Source organism: Aethalodelphis obliquidens, unplaced genomic scaffold (assembly GCF_003676395.1).
Source record: "Aethalodelphis obliquidens isolate GAN/ISIS:26980383/991018 unplaced genomic scaffold, ASM367639v1 scaffold1, whole genome shotgun sequence".
NCBI classification, from domain to species: domain Eukaryota; kingdom Metazoa; phylum Chordata; class Mammalia; order Artiodactyla; family Delphinidae; genus Aethalodelphis; species Aethalodelphis obliquidens.
The window spans coordinates 108,396,601-108,415,845 of NW_020837945.1; the positions used below are offsets into that span (position 1 = coordinate 108,396,601).

The 19,245-nt window shown below is 40.1% G+C and overlaps 1 protein-coding gene across 1 annotated transcript in view; it reads left to right on the plus strand.

Annotated features, from left to right (window-relative positions):
- The window catches only part of PLCH1 (phospholipase C eta 1), a 240,005-nt gene that overhangs the window by 13,621 nt on the left and 207,139 nt on the right, over positions 1-19,245 (plus strand). The window contains exon 2 of the mRNA XM_027113638.1: positions 13,664-13,782. Within this exon, the coding sequence (XP_026969439.1) occupies positions 13,704-13,782 (79 nt within the window). The 5' untranslated portion in view covers positions 13,664-13,703. The remainder of the gene's footprint in view (positions 1-13,663; positions 13,783-19,245) is intronic.

Genomic DNA, 19,245 nt, shown 5'->3' on the forward strand with positions numbered 1-19,245 from the left:
CGGTTTTTGCCTGGTCATCAAAGAAACATGCGGTCTTGCGTTATCCTGATGGAAGATTATGCGTTTTCTGTTGACTAATTCTGGGCGATTTTCATTGAGTGCTGCTTTCAGTTGGTCTAATTGGGAACAGTACTTGTTGGAATTAATCGCTTGGTTTTCCAGAAGGAGCTCATAATAGAGGACTCCCTTCCAATCCCACCATATACACAACATTACCTTCTTTGTATGAAGACTGGCCTTTGTTGTGGTTGGTGGTGGTTCATTTCACTTGCCCCACGATCTCTTCCATTCCACATTGTTGTATAGTATCCACTTTTCATCGCCCATCAATTTGTTTTAAAAGTGGAACGTTTTCATTACGTTTCAGTAGAGAATCGCGTGAGGAAATACGGTCAAGAAGGTTTTTTTCGCTTAACTTATGTGGAACCCAAACATCAAAGCGATGAACATAAACAAGCTGGTGCAAATGATTTTCAGTTCTTGATTTGGATAGTTTGAGTATGTCGGCTATCTCCCTCGTGGTATAACGTTGATTGTTCTCAATTAATGTCTCAATTTGATCGCTATCAACTTCAACTGGTCTACCCGACCATGGAGCATCGTTCAGTGAGAAATCTTCACAAACCACTTTTGACATATTTGATCAGTCACAGCACCTTTTCCATACACTGCACAAATCTTTTTGTGCGTTTCAGTTGCATTTTTACCTTTCTTGAAATAATAAAGCATAATATATGGAAAATGTTGCTTTTTTCTGCCATCTTCAATATTAAAATGGCTATAAAAATTCAATTTTGATGCCTTTTAAAATTTTTATTTTTTAATAGATCTTTATTGGAGTATAATTGCTTCACAATACTGCATTAGTTTCTGTCGTACACCAGAGTGAATCAGCCATATGCATACATATGTCCCCATATCCCCTCCTTGAGCCTCCATCCCGTCCTCCCTATCCCACCCCTCTAGGTCATTGCAAAGCACCGAGCTGACCTCCCTGTGCTATGCTGCTGCTTCCCACTAGCTAACTATTTTACATTCAGTAGTGTTTATATGTCGATGCTAAGCTCACTTTGCCCCAGCTTCCCCCTCCCACCCCGTGTCCTCAAGTCCATTCTCTGTCTACATCTTTATTCCTACCCTGCAACTAGTTTCATTAGTACCTTTTTTTTTTTTTTAGGTTCCATATATATGTGTTAGCATACGGTATTTGTTTTTCTCCTTTTGACTTACTTCACTCTGTGTGACAGACTAGGTCCATCCACCTCACTACAAATAACTCAATTTCATTTCTTTTTATGGCTGTGTAATATTCCATTGTATATATGTGCCACATCTTCTTTATCCAGTCATCTGTCGATGGACACTTAGGTTGCTTCCATGTCCTGGCTACTGTAAATAGAGCTGCAACGAACATTGTGGTACATGTCTCTTTTTGAATTATGGTTTCCTCAGGGTATATGCCCAGTAGTGGGATTGCTGGGTCATATGGTAGTTCTATTTTTAGTTTTTTAAGGAACCTCCATAGTGTTTTTCATAGTGGTTGTATCAATTTACATTCCCACATATGGTGCAGGAGGGTTCCCTTTTCACCACACCCTTTCCAGCATTTATTGTTTCTAGACTTGATGATGGCCATTCTGACTGGTGTGAGTTGATACCTCATTGTAGTTTTGATTTGCATTTCTCTCTTTTTTGACCCACCTCCTAGAGTAATGGAAATAAAAACAAAAATAAACAAATGAGACTTAATTAAACTTAAAAGCTTTTGCACAGCAAAGGAAACCATAAACAAGATGAAAAGACAACCCTCAGAATGGGAGAAAATATTTGCAAATGAAACGACAAGGGATTTATCATCAAAATATACACCCAGCTCATGGAGCTCAATATCAAAAAAAACTAATCCAATTAAAAAATGGGCAGGGGCTTCCCTGGTGGCACAGTGGTTGAGAGTCTGCCTGCCGATGCAGGGGACACGGGTTCGTGCCCCGGTCCGGGAAAATCCCACATGCCGCGGAGCAGCTGGGCCCGTGAGCCATGGCCGTTAAGCCTGCGTGTCCAGAGCCTGTGCTCCGCAACGGGAGAGGCCACAACAGTGAGAGGCCCGCATACGGCAAAAAAAAATAAATAAATGGGCAGAAGACCTAAATAGACGTTTCACCAAGGAAGACATACAGATGGCCAAGAGGCACATGAAAAGATGCTCAACATCACTAATTTATTAGATGTCTTTTTTTAAATGCACACTGATATGACAGCTATCGCATACAGTTTAACAAAATTGTTTCAAATGAAGTTAAAGGCAGCTAAGTGCTACTAGAGCCATCTTACGGAAAAAACTGAATGAACCTTTTGTCCTACCCAATAGAAGGAAAATTAGCATCTCATAGTTTGAAAAAAATCACTAAACACAAGATTTAAGCTGAGAACCAGAAACTCTGAAGACTAACCAAGCTGATTTGAGAAAGAACCAAATACTATAGAACTTGGGGGAAAAAAAAAAGAACTCAGTGAACAGATTAACCCAAGCTGAACAGGGAAATTGTCAACTGAATGATAGATCTGAAGAAAATTTTCAGATAGCAACAGAGAGGCAAGACAATGAAAACCCCAAAATAAAGGTTAATCAATGTGGAAGACAGAGAATTCAGACTCAATATAAGTTTAATTATAATTTCAGAAGAAGAGAGAAAATGGGAAGAGGCAACATTTAAAAAGATAATGACTGACAGTTCTCAAGGACTGATAAAAAGTATCACTTTCCATATTCATGAAGTCATCTGAATTCCATTCGGGATAAGGAAAAATCCACACAGACAAAATATAATTAAATTGCAGAACACAAAATGTAAAGAGAAGATCTTAAGCAAGGTCAGAGAGAAGAGGCAGCTTATTTTCAAAGACATGACAAATTATCCTGACGGTGTGACAATAGAAGCCAGAAGACAGTAGAATATTAAATTTCATGCCCTGATAGAAATTAACTATCAGCTTAGGATTCAGTTTTCGTTAAGAATATCTTTAAAAAGCAAAGACAAAGACTCTCAGACTTAAAACCAACCAACCAACAAACAAAAAAACCACAACAAACCCTAGAATTCTAGCAGATCCTCACAAAAAGGATACATTTCAGGCAGAAGAAAATTATTACCAGATGGAATGTCTCAGAAACAAAAAAATGAACAAAGAAAAGGAAAATTTGTAAGTAAAACACATTGACTGTATAAAGTAGTAATCATGTCTTCAGTGGGAACTAAGTAAAATAAGTGACATAAATAAATTGGAGAAGCAGAAGGAGTCAATATCTTCTAAAGTTCCTGTATAGTTTGGGAGGAAGTTAAAGATACAGATTAAATTTATACTTTGATAAGTAAAGTGTACCTGTTAAAATTTCTAGGGCAACCACTAAAATTTAGTAAAAGAATGAATGAATAACTTTCCAACAGGGAAAATTGAAATGAGAAAACTATTAAATCTGAAGTCAAGAAAGTTGAGAAAAGAAATATAGAATAGGCGACTAGTAGCAAACACAAAATAAGATGTAGAAGTAAAATCCAATGTATTAGCAAATATAAAGAAACCAAAGATTGTTAGACTAGATGAAAAATGAAAATTCGGCTATTTGCTGTTTATAAAAGACATGTCTAAAACATAAGGATACAGAAAGGTGAAGGTAAAATAATAGAAAAAGATAAATGAGTGATTACAAACTAAAAGCTGTCACTATTAACATCAAAAACTAAAAGCTGGCAATATTGATATCAGATGAAATAGACTTTAAATGTCAAAAGCATTTTTAGAGATAAAAGAAGGTCATATTGGTTCAAAAGTTGGAACTCATCAGAGAAAAACCTTTTGTGGTTTTTAAACATGGTCTCAATATAACGCAAAACGTGGTCTCTAATACGTGGTCTCAACATATATTACGCAAAAATTGAGAGAACTACAATGGGAAACATATATTCCCAGTGATTTTTTTTTTTTTTACCGTGCCGCGTGGCTTGTGGGATCTTAGTTCCTCAACCAGGGATTGAACCTAGGCCCTCGGCAGTGACAGCGTGGAATCCTAATCACTGGATCACCAGGGAATTCCCTTCCTAGTGATATTTTAATATACTTCATCAGTACTTGATAAAGAGGGGAAAAGGTCAGCTACCACACACAAGATTTGAGCAATACAGTTAGTAAGTTTGAGCTGATAGACATGTGAAGGTCATTGCATCTCAAAACTGCAGAATACACATTATTTTCAAACATACATAGAACATTACAAAAAGTGACCTCAAACTATGTCATCAAGCAAGTCTTAACAGCAAACAATGATTGGTATCATCCAGACCAGATCTGTGATCACAGTGCAGTTAAGCTAGAAACTGATCACAAAAGATGACTGAATAATTATAGAAATATATTTCAAAATGACCCTTGGATCAAAGAAGTTGCAGTGGAAATCAGAACATATTTTTAACTGAATGATAACAAAAATATTTTGGGTCAAGACTTGGGGTGGGGATAAGCAGCTAAAGCATGTATAAATGCTTATATTAGAAAAGAAGAAAGCCTGAAAATTAGCTAGATGTTGAAGTTGAAGAGTTAGAAAAAGATGCAAAGTAGACCCAGAGAAAATAGATGGAGGGAAATAATAATAATTCCATATTATTCAATGGAGAGGATCAAAAATGATACAGTTTGGCTCTTGGTAAAAGCTAGTAATGTTGATGAACACCTGGTGAGGCCGATTTCAAAAGAAGAGAGAGGCACAATATTCCTAAACAATATTAGGAGTGGAAAAGCAGATGTAGATAGTAAAAAAAAGTTATGAAATACATTATGCTAAAACATTTGAAAGCTTAGAGGAAGTGAATACCTTTCTAGACAAGTATAACTTATTGAAAGTAAATTAGAAAAACTAGGCTGAATAATTCTATAATTTTTAAATTAAATAAACCATTAGTCAAATATTTCTCCATAAAGCAAGGTCTAGGTTTAGATGGGTTTATGAGCAAGTTCTACCAAGCACTCAAGGAAAAAGTAATTTCAAACTTGCATAAATCATTCCAGGGAATAGAGATACATTTTTTGAAGCTGTGATAACCTCAGTGTAAAAACGTGTCAAGAACGATATGAGAAATGGAAATTATAGGCCAGACTTACTTAGAAATATACATGTAACAATCATAAAACCTGAGCAGGCCAAATCTAGCAATGTGTTAAAAAGATAAATCCAATTTGTTCACAATGTATTATCTTGGGATTGCAGCGTTGATTTAACATTAGAAAATTCATATTAACAGATTAATGGAGACATATCTTATGATCTAAGTAGATGCAGAGAAAATGTCTTATAATGTTTAATATCAAATTATGCAAAAAGCTGTTCAGAAAATCAGAATAGAGCCAGTTTTCTTAAAGAATATTTACAAATAACCTATGGCAAACATTACACTTAGTGGTAAAATATTAAAAGCACTTTGTTTCTTAAGATGAAGATCCATTATTCTATGCAATACTGCTTTTGATGGTTGATACATACTGTATCCTATTTTTTCACATAGCATCGTATCATGAGCATTTTCCATGTTCACTTACAAAGTTTTTGCAGAACACAATTGTTAATATCTAACCTACAGTCAGTGCTACCCCAGTAGCTGACTGTTTAGTGCTCTAATTCTTCTGCATCATAAAAAATGATGCAGTGAATATTTTTTGTGTATACATTTTTGCATCTTTAAAGATTTCTTTTTGATATATTTCCAGCAGCTGAATTACTGAACCAAAAGGTATGAACTCTTTCAAGCACTGGATACCTATTATTATATACTTGAAACCAGCCCTTTCAAATGAAGCATCCATGTGTCTTTGGAGGGTGATTGTATCTCACTGCTCAACTTAGCTCAGAATATTTTCAGCTCCTGATGGTTTAAAGAAAACACACAGGGAACTTGGGATTTAGTGGTGTCCCCTGTGAGCCTTAAAAAATGAACAAAGTACCCTTTTATTTCTTTCCCTGTGTGTACATAGCTGGGAGGGGGCTAGCTATGGAATTAAGCTGTTTGCAGAGCCCTTTAACAACCAGTTTGGCAGTGCTTGGAAACCTGTGGGAAGTGGGGGAGGGAGTTTATGAAGGGGGAGGGGAGGATAGTGACCTGCCATCTGCGGAGTGGAGTGGGGCCCCTCTGACCAGGGCCTTCTGACCCAGGCGTCTGAGCTGCTTTAGAACCTGTTAGTCTAGGCCTGGTCCAGGGACAGGAGCCGTGGGCCCTCCCATCCCATCCCTGCGCTGTGTAAGTCTCTTGATTTGTTTGTCTTAAAATTAGTGGAGAAATGGGAGAAGAGCAGCTGTCTTTGAAATCTTAGCTTTTAACTGGACTGAGTTTGAATTCTCAACCATTAGAGAGAACTTGGTGCAGAAATTCCCAAACGTGTTGTGTCAGAGGCTGTGAGGTGCAGGACACAGTTTGGGGACTTTTCCCCTCTGCCTTCCTCTTTCTAAGCACTTGCTGTTGTATGAATATTGCTGTCAGAGCATATTAGTTATGTCTTTTGTCTCTCAGCGAGGCTTAAGGAGAAGGAAATCACTTCTCCATATGAGTTAAAGGGTATACTAATGGGAATTAACTCTGTGGTTTCTCAGGGCTATTTTAATTTATAATTACAGCTGAATGATGGGGATATTAGTCGGGGGTACGGGTTGCCCATAGTCCTTATTATTGTTGAATATTAAGTTTGGAAGCTCTGAGAGAGCATCTCATTCACCACCACTCGTCTTTTGTTCCAAAGATGAGGCAGCCCGAGCACAGGGGAGTGAAGAGATTTACCTGACACTGTTTAGTCAGTGGGCGGACTGGGCTGCAACTCTGGCCTCTTGACATCCAGTCAGACATTTTCCCATTGTCCCTTGATGCCTTACCGCATCCCATGAAGCAGTTACTCCTTTTCCAACAGCAGGGTGAGTTTATGCATTGTTTTAATTTCTGGCTATAGCCTTCCTCCCTGTTGTTAGCAATTTGGAAAGCACATGAACCCCTCAGATAGTTTTCACAATGATTTCTGGCTCGAAAATTTGGCCTTGGTGTTTCTGAGCTTTGTCCAAATAGCTCACTCAAATTTCATTGCAAAGAAACCTCCCACCATTTGATTCTCAAAGAACTGACACTTTGCTTGGATCCCCTCCAGTCTGTATACTCCAAAGTCTCCTGGCTGGAGGGACAAGGTAGGTATATTTTGAATAAGTAATGTTTCATTTAGTCATCTCTTCTCCTCCTTCTGGCTCTTCCCCTTCATTGACCCACAGTGGAGTTGGATTGAGTGGTGGATATGAGAAGAATTATACCTTGTATATTATGAGTAATACAACTCTAGGTTCTTTCCATAGGGAAGGAGTGTCAGGGAGGAAACACGGCTGGACAGAGTATAGCCCTGGGACTGGGACAGTGGATTTGGAGTCAGAAGACATGAATTTGCAACCTACTATTTCCTATTAGCCTCTTTGAACTCATGCTTAATGATGCATGACTTATAGGGCTATTGTAAGGATCTTTTTTTTAAAAAATACAAGATAGAAATGGAAATATTGTATGAACCATAAAATGATTTACAAATAATAATATATTATATATTTTTTTTTTTTGCGGTACGCGGGCCTCTCACTGTTGTGGCCTCTCCTGTTGGGGAGCACAGGCTCTGGACACGCAGGCTCAGCGGCCATGGCTCATGGGCCCAGCCGTTCCGCGGCATGTGGGATCCTCCCGGACCGGGGCACGAACCCATGTCCCCTGCATCGGCAGGCGGACTCTCAACCACTGCGCCACCAGGGAAGCCCAAATAATATATTATTTTTAAGAAAGAAAGAATATAAAAGAGTGGGAGTGGGAGTGTTGGTTTTTATGGAAGAGGGGTGCCAGAGAAGAATTGGCTGTGGTAGTAGCAGTCACAGTAGGTGAAGAGGTGGAGATAGCATGTAGTAACAAATCCCTGTACTTAAAAAAAAAAAGTGTGTTTGTGTGTGTATATACACATACATACACATATATGAATATATTCCCCCTTCCCCAAAGTTCTCTTTTAAGACTCTCCTATTCTTCCTTTTCCTTTGTTAGAACTCTGATTTCCATATATGAACTTGAATAGTTTGTCTTTTATTAAGCCATTCAAGTGGCTTGAGCAGATTTGTAGTGTTCCATAAAACTCATGTTAAAGCAGTGATATAGATTTGCCTCACATGTAAAAACAGTTAAGAGAATTCTAAAGAAGAAAAGATTTCAGGGTTTGCTCTGCTTAAATACACCTTCAAGGGGTGTGAGGGAATCCTTTACTACCAAAACAAAGGACTTGAATGCGGCATATCCCTAGGGAAAGCCCAAGTAAATAGGGAGTCATATTTTGAAACTCAGAGGACCAGCTAAAAAACCTGGCCCAAGGTCCCCCAGTGAGTCAACTGTTAGAGATGAAACCAAAAAAGAGAGCTCATGACTGCCCTGTGGGCTCTCTTTACTCTGATTTGCTGACACATTTCATCAGTCAGAACTCTTTGGTTGCAAGTGACAGTAAACCCAGCTCAATATGGTTTAAACAAAACTAAACAAAGCAAGGAAGGGAATGTACTGGCTCATTTAACTAAAAAGTACAGGGAGAGATCTGGCTTCAGGTGTGCCTTAAATGATATCAGTAGGACCAAGTTTATCTTCATTCCTCTGGGTTGAATCCAGTCCCACATAGATTTTTTCTTCTCTTGTAGTAACAAGATGGCTGCCAGGAGTTGTAGGTTTCTAGGCTTCACAACTTCACAGCCTCACAACCTTGAGTCCAACAGAAAAGAAAATTTCTTTTCTCCAACAGTTCAGACAGACATCCATGCCTGACTCTCAGTGGTCTGAATTAGGTGGGCTATGTGCACCATCTGTACTAGTATGGCCTGGGGGAGGCAGTGCTCAGCTTTGTCAGACCTAAACCACGTCCTCACCTGAATAGGGATGGAGTTGACACCAGCTAAGTCTCATGGAAAGAAAGTGGGAGAAGGTGTTGCCTAGAGGAAAACCAGAGGAAGCAGGGGAACAACCAGTAGGTGGCTGCCATTGTGTGTTTTTTCTTAGGGGGCTTTAGTTAAAATGAGTGGGTGTTGCTGTGAAGGATTTCTCTTTCTTTTGTGGCATTTTAAACGCATTGACAAATGCTTATTAATCAAAATTGTTCCTGCTTTTCTTAGTGAAAAGTGTCCTCGAATTTCTAATATTTTCTTTCTTCATGGTGTCCTGCCACCACAGGTTTATGTCTGGTCTGTAGTTTGACACTGGCAACTTTGGTCATGTATCTATAGAAAAAAATGGCAAAAATAAAGAAATGTGGAATGTTATAAAAGTTACTAATCGCTTATAAAATGGGCTTAAGGGGGCTTCCCTGGTGGTGCAGTGGTTGGGAGTTCGCCTGCCAATGCAGGGGACAAGGGTTCAGGCCCTGGTCCAGGAAGATCCTACATGCTGTGGAGTGGCTAGGCCCGTGCACCACAGCTGCTGAACCTGTGCTCTGGAGCCTGCGAGCTGCAGCTGCTGAGCCTGTGTGCCACGGCTGCTGGGGCCCACGCGCCTGGAGCCCGTGCTCCACGGTGGGAGAGGCCACCATAGTGAGCAACCCGGGCACCGTGGCAAGGAGTGGACCCTGCTCTCCGCAAGTAGAAGAAAGCCCATGCGCAGCAATGAGGACCCAACACAGTCAAAAATAAATAAATAAAATTTTTAAAAAATGGGCTTAGGAACATTTCAACTTTTTAGATATTTTTAGTTCATCTGATGAATCCTCTGCATACTTGCTTGTCTTCTTTTATTTCTTGTTGCTGCTTTAGAGTTTTTGGAGTTTGGAGGTTTTGAGTAGAGCTGATTACACTTTTTCAAATCACATATGTATTCTGTAGAAGTATGTTTATTGATATGGCTAGAATGTCACCATATATTAGTAAGTTATATGAAAAGAAAAAAGGCTTCAAATTAATAGGATCTAGTTTGTTTAAAAAAAAAGACCACAGTATCCATGGTAGTTGTCTTTGGGTGGTAAGTGATATCACTATATAAGTTTTTTGTTTTTTGTTTTTTAGCTTTTCTGCATGTTTCAAGTTCTAAAAATGGATAAAAAGAAATTGTTAAAGATAAGTAAAATACATACATATAACATTTCCTATAACTTTACCATCCACGAAAAAAGTTCATATTAACCTTGTTCTGAAGGCAGAATTTGAAACTAGTCTTAATAATGAGTTGTTTCTCTACCCGATGTTCCGTAGTCACTGTCAGTTATTAATTTACAAGGATTGGGGATCTGTATGTTCTATAAAGAGTTCCAAATGTAACATATATTAAATAGCAAATATTAAATCAATGAAAGTATATTTTAGTGGATATTTTCACCCATTATGTTCACACAAATGGGATCATGAAACACTCAAAAGATTCCTGCTTTGGTACTGCTGAGCCTGGGGTTCCTGCCAGCTTTCTCGAATAGCTACCTAGCAGTGCTATCTTGCAAGTTACACCTACTTTCTGGGCCTCAGTTTCCTTCTGGCTGCACCATGTGGGGTTTGAGCTCGTTTCTAAGGTCCCTTTCAGTTGCTTCCCCTTAGTGAGTGCTGGGCCGCTGGTTCATCTAAATCTGGTTGTGGCTGAGATTGGCTTTGTTGCACAGCTGTCTCTTCCCCTGCCTCAGCCCTACTGACTCCATTCATTACCTCCACCTCCGGTATCTCTCAATTTTGAAATCATTTGCTGTGATTCTGGAGGCCAGAGTGGGCACTTCCTTCCTTCAGTCTCATACTGGAGGGAATCCAGGAAATGCGGCATAGAAAGAGGACGTCACTGACGTTTACCGAGGGCCTGTAGTGTGTGCCCAGCTCAGGTCTGGCACCCAGGGGTGGCTTACTGTCTGCCCTTCAGCAGCAAACAGATGCCAGGGGAGGTAAGACATGCCCATGATTAACCAAAATAGGGGGCACACAGCCTGGAGACCATAGGGTTCAATTACATATACCTTTGTGTTCTAGTTCAACCATTTAAACTGAGTCCCCTCTTCTTAAAAACACCTACCCAGAAGAGTTTGTAATCCAAAGGTACGATTTCAAGTCCCACTGCTGCTTTTTCCTAGCAGCATGGGTGAGTCACAGACTCTAACATCCTCTTCTCTCCTTTCATCTGGTTAAAAGGAAGGGCCAAATGAGAGTCAGGTATGTGCTTGTGTTTTGTTGACTATACACAAAAGCACCTTATTCTTTCATCTTCTGATTCCGCTAACCTTCCTTGGATTGAGAATGAACAGAGAGGGCAAAATAAAGAATGACACATGAGAAGCAACCTAAGTGTCCATCGACAGATGAATGGATAAAGAAGATGTGGCACATATATACAATGGAATATTACTCAGCCATACAAAGAAACGAAATTGAGTTATTTGTCGTGAGGTGGATGGACCTAGAGTCTGTCATACAGAGTGAAGTAAGTCAGAAAGAGGAAAACAAATACCGTATGCTAACATATCTATCTATATATATATATATATGGAATCTAAAAAAAAAAATGGTTCTGATGAACCTAGGGGCAGGACAGGAATAAAGACGCAGACGTAGAGAATGGACTTGAGGACACGGGGAGGGGGAAGGGTAAGCTGGGACAAAGTGAGAGAGTAACAATGACATATATACACTACCAAATGTAAAATAGCTAGCTAGTGGGAAGCACCTGCATAGCACAGGGAGATCAGCTGGTGCTTTGTGACCACCTAGAGGGGTGAGATAGGGAGGCTGGGAGGGAGACACAAGAGGGAGGGGATATGGGGATATATGTATACATATAGCTGATTCACTTTGTTGTACAGCAGAAACTAACACACCATTGTAAATAAATTATACTCCAATAAAGATGTTAAAAAAAAGAAGAATGACACATGAAACCATAAGATCAAGTTACTAAGGAAAAGTTAGCATGAATACAGACAGTTCTCCTTAATTCTGTGTAACCTAAAATATTTTTCTTTGTAAAATATTTCTAATATAAATCATGAATATACTTTTGTAGGAAATAGTTACTACTGATATTACTGAAAATTATTTCCAATTCTTGAAAAAAGGTATTCTTATTAAAAACGTGTCTTCAAAATCGAATACATGTATAAATAAATGCATAAAAAAGACTGGAATGATTCACACCAAGCAAAAGTGGTCATTCCAGGAGAGAGACATGAAATGAGGGAAGAGGGGATTTTCAATGAAAAAATTTTTTTCGAGTTTCAGTATTGAGTTTTTTTAAAACTGAGCATATCTAACTGTATACCTAAAATACTTTTTGAGAGAAATCCTTGTAGTATGGAATACTGGGTGGGGAGGGGGCAGAGAGGGTTGTCTCCATAATCACCTGTTTTCTATCTTATTTTACAGTTTTTTCCGTGAGTGATTGTATCTTGGCGTGATGGGACTCACCCTCAGCCCCAGGGAGTGGGAGAAGCAGCCAGATTTAGCCAGGTGGGGGTGGGGTAAGAAGAAGTGGGGGTCAGGTCTCCTGGAGCCTGAGAAAAGGTAGGATAGGTTACAGGTAGGGGAGGGTGGAAGAATGAGGCTTAGGGAGCCAAGGAGAAGCTCTGGCAGAAGCTTTAGGAACCTACACCAATTGTGGTTCCATTAACGAATAGGCACAGCTCTGATCATTTGTTGTTTTCAGTACTGACTCCATCCTGGAGTGCCTTCACAAAAGTCTAGATTGCTTTAATAGGACAGATGACAAATTGTTTCCCACCTGTGGATTTTCCTTCATGCCAGCCTTGCTTGGTTTTGCCTGGCTTTATTCTGTGACCAGAAAAGAAGATGGAATTCTGAAAAGTTGCTTTAGCCAGATCCTGTGAACAAAGGGAGCCTTGTTTGGGGTTATGCACACCAGCTTTTGGAGGAGTCTAATTCATCAGCTGGCATCTCTGCTTTTCAAGTCCTTGCTCTGGTTAGCACTGTGTTTCTCTGTCCGTGGAGGGGCAAGCCTTCTGGAGGAGCAGGCCCACTGCTTGTTCACCCGGCTCTGGTTACAGGGGGCAGAGGCAGGCCCTAGGGGCCCTAAATGGGCACCCACAGTGAGTCCAAGAGAGGGAGGCAGCCTTTGTTGCTGTGTTTGCCTGGCCCATGGCTACATGGATGCCATTATAATTTCCAAGATTTCCCTGGATTGGTCAGGCACGCAGTCCACCAGACTGGTGCTGACACAAAAGTCGGAAACTGGGAATGTCAGTCACCCTCCTGTTAGTCCCCTCCCCGCCTGCAACTGAGATTTCCTGAAAAGCTACCAGCATTGACTGGTTTGAGTCCTGGCTGAGTGCGGGCGAAGCCTGGAGCACATAAACCAGTTCTGAAACTTGTTCTCCATTGGTGGATTGATTTTTTCCCCCCCAGGACAACGGTAACTTTGAGCCCCTTCAGGTGCTATTAGAAAAAGCTCCTGTTGTGGTATGTTAAGTGACCTTCTATCCAGTGGGAAGACTTGTGGGGAATTTCTTGGGCCCTGGGGCATTCCAGCTCCCCACGTGGGGAAGGTGTGAGGCCTGCGTGCTGCCCGCTAAGGCCCGGGGACTAATGGTGTCAGGCGGCCAGCGTGAGCGTGTGGCTTCCGCCTTCTTCATTTTTGTCTCCTTCCTTTTCCCTTGACAGAGCAATTTTGTTTTGATGCTGTGCCAGAAATCTTCTGACAATGAGTTACTGGAACTTGGAGAAAAGGAACTGTGTGCAGTACCGCAGGCATTTTCTGGTGGACAACAGTCTGTTTCACGGTGAGTTGCCTTTTCTACTCCTGTAGGCGGATCTTTTGTTTCTGAGAGCACTTTTATTCCAGCACTCTGGATGCAAATGTGGTATGATTGTTGGGTTGAACCAAGAGCCTGAGTTAACTTGTTGCTGAAAAATTACCCAAGAATCCCCACTGGACTCATTCTGCAGAGTTGCAAGCTGTGTGCCACCCCTCAGCAGCCATAACAGCATCGTTACTTTCTACCTCTCAGGTTAGTTTATGTCAGTGCCTTTCCTCTTCTACTACACTGTCAACTCCAGTAATATCCCTTTCCGATGTTTGAAATTGGGGGAGCTAGACCCATTAGGTAGTTCTCGGTTAATATCGGTGGATCATCAATCAGGGCTTATAACCAGCATGGTGTGTGCCTTCTATCAGGTGCCATATAAAAACAGAGCAGGTGAGGGCACTTAACCATAACGATCAGGTTGGATGACTGCAGCTGTAAATCAGAGAATAATCAACATTAGTCATTTTCATGGCAAACTAAGATGAATTGCCTTTACCCTGCTGGCATATTTGTTTTGTGTTATACAGCCAGGGATAAGCTCTGTCAATCCTGATATCAGGGTGCCCTTGAGTGAAATTTACTTAGAGTCAGAGATTCATGTGTTGGCAGAATTTTTGGAGTAATCTCCATTAAGAGCTGGTGGAATTGTAGAGGGAAGAGAGATTTCATGAGAAGTGGAGTGCTACCGAACGGAATCCTTGATCTAAGCTACCTTCAACTTTCTAAGTTTGGTTTTTCTTCCCCAATTTAGTGCAGACTTACTGTTTTTTTATTGCTTTAGATTAAGTTTAAGATAACAAACTTAACCCTACTTACTTTGTTAAAGCACATCTTACAATGTTTTTTCACGTTCATTATGCCACCTCACTATCGGACTTTACTCCGTAGAGGATGACTTCATTTACAGGTCAAGAAAGGGAAGCAGAGATGAAATGACCAGCCCAAGTTGGCATAGTCAGCTATTAGCAAGGTCAGATCTAAAATTCTAGCCTCTACCCTTCCAGGCTGGCTCTCTTGGCATTGCAGCGGCGACAGCCTCTTAGCAAAGGAGACTAAGATATGGTGACTTAACACGCTGGCACTGAGTTCTGCTTTGTTTTCCTGTGAACCTCATCTAAGGGCCCTGTTCGTTGCTTCATCTCTCACACAGTGTTTGCTGTGTGGTGCTTTCTGTTACAAATTTACTTGTATTAAAAAAAAAAGAAGAAGAAATATGATAAAGAAACACAGGAGTTAGAAAAATTAGCTTTATTTTTTCCAAGTTTTGTGCCAATTTTGAAAAAGTTCAGATTTTATTTATTCATTATTTTAGAATACCTTTGTCCAGAGATCTCAAAGGCTATAACAACTTAAAAACAATTTCCTATGTATTGTTAAAACTGTGTTACCACTTAGTGAATTACTGTATTGCTGATAGTTTTGCTGAGGGCTTGAGGAACATGATCCTATTGAATCCTTTCAACACCTTTGCGATAGTTATTATTCATCCCATTTTATGGATGGGGAAACAGAGGTTTGGGGAGGTTGTTGAAGTGGTGATCTAAAATCAAACTCGTGTCTGCTTAACTCCAAAACCCCACTATTTTTTTTCCAGGCTGCACCTCCATTTTAATAGAAAAATTAACACTCTGAGAGGTTTAAGTTCTATTCAACAGTATTCGCTCTGCTATTAACTAGCCATGTCTGATCTTGACTACGTTATATAATCCTTCGGGATCTCAGTTTTCTCGTCTGTGAAATGAGTGTACTGGTCTCGATGATTTTTTAGGTTCTTCCTAGTTCTAGTCTCTGAGATTCCATTGAAGTATTTCTGAGAATTACAGTTGCTGTATGTATTTTGTGAGCTATCTTGTCTCTGAACACGAGATTCACAAGAGGGCAGTAGAATACTTAAAATATGACTTGGTTACTTACGTTGAAGAATTACTCATTTGAGAAGATTTAGAGATATAACATCGTCCCAAGATTAAAAGGACTAAAGCCAGTGAGAATTATGATTCTGTTCATTTATAATAAAGCAGTAGCTTTAAGTATTTCTGGTAGTTAAAATGTCATTTTGGATCTCTACGCCAAAGGATATGTAATTCAGGAAAGAACGATGCCTCTGCTCTTCCACTGTATTTACTTCTGCAGAAAAGTAATGTCTGTGAAGACAGGAATTTATTTAACTTTATGGAGGATTGTGAGGAGTCTTGGTATATTTTAAGCCAAGGGGGCACTAGTGATAACATCTTTGTAGATGATTTCTGAACATTTATGAGAAAAGACAGGACATGTTGAGTTAGAAAGGTCAGATTTCTTTTAGAGGGGATTCTCCTGGTCTGCTGGTAACTCTCCTTACATAACCAAATCAAGCCAAACGAAAAGAAACAAAACACCTTCATTATAAACAGAAAAGAACCATTTCCTCTGCAAGATAATAGACTTTTAGAATATGCAGACTCAGATGTGCAAATTGTGCTAGCCAGACTTAAGCAGTATTCCCAGGAGAAAGGAACCACCTTAAAAAGAGGACTAGGTGGGCAGTAGGGGGTCAATAAAAGTAAAAATAAAAATGTAATATTTGTATACTGTTTCACAGTTCATAAAGCACATTCATAGCCTCCCTTTCTGAGTATAGAGGAGGTAGGTTCTCATTGGAAACAATGTAGAAAATTACCCACAATCTCCCAACCCAAATTGGAGTAACAGAATAACACTAATTGTATGTTTCTACCCGGTCTTTTATCTCCTCTCATCTTCGCAACAGTCCTGATGTAGGAATGGAATACCTGGAAAAGGTAGGAAACGGTGGGTACTAGGCAACAGAAATGAGCTGATTGAATTGACAATTCTGTGTCAGTCAGGAGAGGACCCCTGGTAGGCATTATGATGAGCTGTTTTTGTATTTCCCACTTGTCCTGGCCTTTGCCCAGATTTTTAGGGAATCTTGAATCCAAAGGGATTTTGAGCCTATCAAAGAAGCCAATTGCTAGAGGTTTTCTCTAGTTGGCTTTTGTTTTAACATGTTTGATATAGAGAAAAAACTTGGGCAAAGAATAATTTGTGTAGTATGAACCTTGCTTTAATGGCTTATATTTTCATGAATTATTTTTATTTGAAAATTACCTGTACCCTCAGCTCTTTCTCTTGGCTGTCGTGAATTGCAGCATTTTTTTCTGACCTGGGACACACATTCTTAAACCTGCTATCAGTGTATTTACAATTTATATATATCCAATTTCTAATGCACATAAGCTTTTTTCAAACATTTGAGTTCCTACTTGGAGGTGACTTAATTTTTGTTTTCATGCATTGCTAGTTATAATTGTGATGTTGAAAAAATTGTGATGTTGCTTTCCTGTAAGTTATATGGTATCACCCCTACTTACTATATTGAAATTTATTTCTGTTGCTCTCATGTTGTTATATGAATGTTTCTGAATGACCAAGACAAATCTAGACTAGAAACGTTTTGAATTGAATTGAGTGTCTCTTACTATCTAGGGATAAAATTAAGGATAGTTCTGGTATTAAATATTTATGTAGTATGTTTTTTAAAAAGTGCTTTATATGTACTTTGACTTTGCCTCACAAAAAACTTCTAATCAAACTAATTAGCTTATTAAATAATTAGTTTTTAGCCAGCCTCCCCTTCCTGGCCAGAGGCCTAATTGGTGATGTAGGACAGAAACTGGACTGCCAGTTTGTAAAGCAAAGTAGGTTTGAATTGGATCCCAGACACTAGTTCTAGCTCCATTTTTATGACTCACTTGTGTAGCCTTTGTCACCTAGGTGACCCTCAGTTTCCCTCTTTCTAAAATGAGGGTTTTTCCAGATTCCAAAGTTCCCTTCTAGCAGCAACATTGTGGTCTCTGTGTAGTCAAACAGGATGTGTGGTGAACGGGAGTGTCCTACAGGCCAGAACATGGGAAGAGAGGGCTGACAAGATGGCAATGAAGGGGAGGAAGATTCTTGTTTGATTGTAAACTTTGTAGTTACCTTTGCACTGGCAAAAAGCTGCATTTCCCTTTGTGTGTGTGTGTGTGTGTGTGTGTGTAGGGTTGTTCTTGAGTCCCTCGTGTGTGTGTGTGTGTGTGTGTAGGTTGTTCTTGAGTCCCTCGTGTGTGTGTGTGTGTAGGGTTGTTCTTGAGTCCCTCGTGTGTGTGTGTGTGTAGGTTGTTCTTGAGTCCCTCGTGTGTGTGTGTGTGTGTGTGTGTATGGTTGTTCTTGAGTCCCTCGTGTGTGTGTGTGTGTGTGTGTGTGTGTGTGTAGGTTGTTCTTGAGTCCCTCGTGTGTGTGTGTGTGTGTGTGTGTGTGTGTGTAGGTTGTTCTTGAGTCCCTCGTGTGTGTGTGTGTGTGTGTGTGTGTGTGTGTGTGTGTGTGTGTGTAGGGTTGTTCTTGAGTCCCTCCCAAACATGGAGGGACCAGTAGCTAGGACTGACAAGCTTTCAGGACAAACGTCATTATACTCAAAGAAGAGTGGAGAAGTTCTCACTGGAATTCCATCCTCATTGTAAAAAAGAAGAATGCCAGATCCGGCCTGGTAAATATGAAAGGAGAATGAAATTACGCAGGCATGAATTTCGGTTCTCATTCATTTAGGCCAGTTTATTAGCAAGGTATGACTTTGGCAGCCTGTCTGCTTTAGCGGTTTGGGGCATTACTGGATTTTTTTATCAGAGTGTCATTTCTTAACTGAGTCAGACCCTAGCTTTTCCAGCCAATGACTGTATATACATCCTCTTCTAGGTCCAGAAAAACACCAGCACACAGAGAATTCCTGCTAATGCAATGATAGTCAAGATATTGTGACCATCATTAAGATCAAAAGTATTATCTCTTAGAGGAAGCAGTGAATGGAAAAAATTTCAAAGACAGTTGAGAGAAAGTACAAAAAAAAAAAAAGATAGGCCTTAAAGGGAGAGAATGTACTTGAGTCATTTAAATGATGTAATAGAACTAATTCTGGAAGCAGCCTTGCCCAGAAGATTCCTCTTTAGCCCCACACTCAAGTCTCCCCCTCCCCCTTCCATGGCCACCAGGCAGAAAGCACAGAGGGCAGGTATACTTTCAGGTCTGTGATGTTCAGGGGCATCTCGTGAACATGCCAGAGGCAGTGAAGGCTCAGCAAAGGGAGCAAGGCCTGTCCCAGGTGTGGCATCTTGCAGGGGCCACCCTCCCTCTGGGCTGCTTTGGATGAGTTGTTCCTTTGGGACTAAGTTTCCATGTCAGCAAAATGCTTCAATTTAGGACAAATGACCTCTAAACTTCTTCCTAAGTGGTAAAATTTCGAGAAATGCTTGTTTCTCCACTTCCCCACCTCAGGCCACTTGTAAACAGAGGCCAGCTGGGGAATTTGCTGTGAATTAACTGACCAAATTGATTTATGTACTTCTTCCCTTGCCTGAGACAAATTAGAGCCAGCCATTCAGGCCTTGCAAAAGTAGATACTTA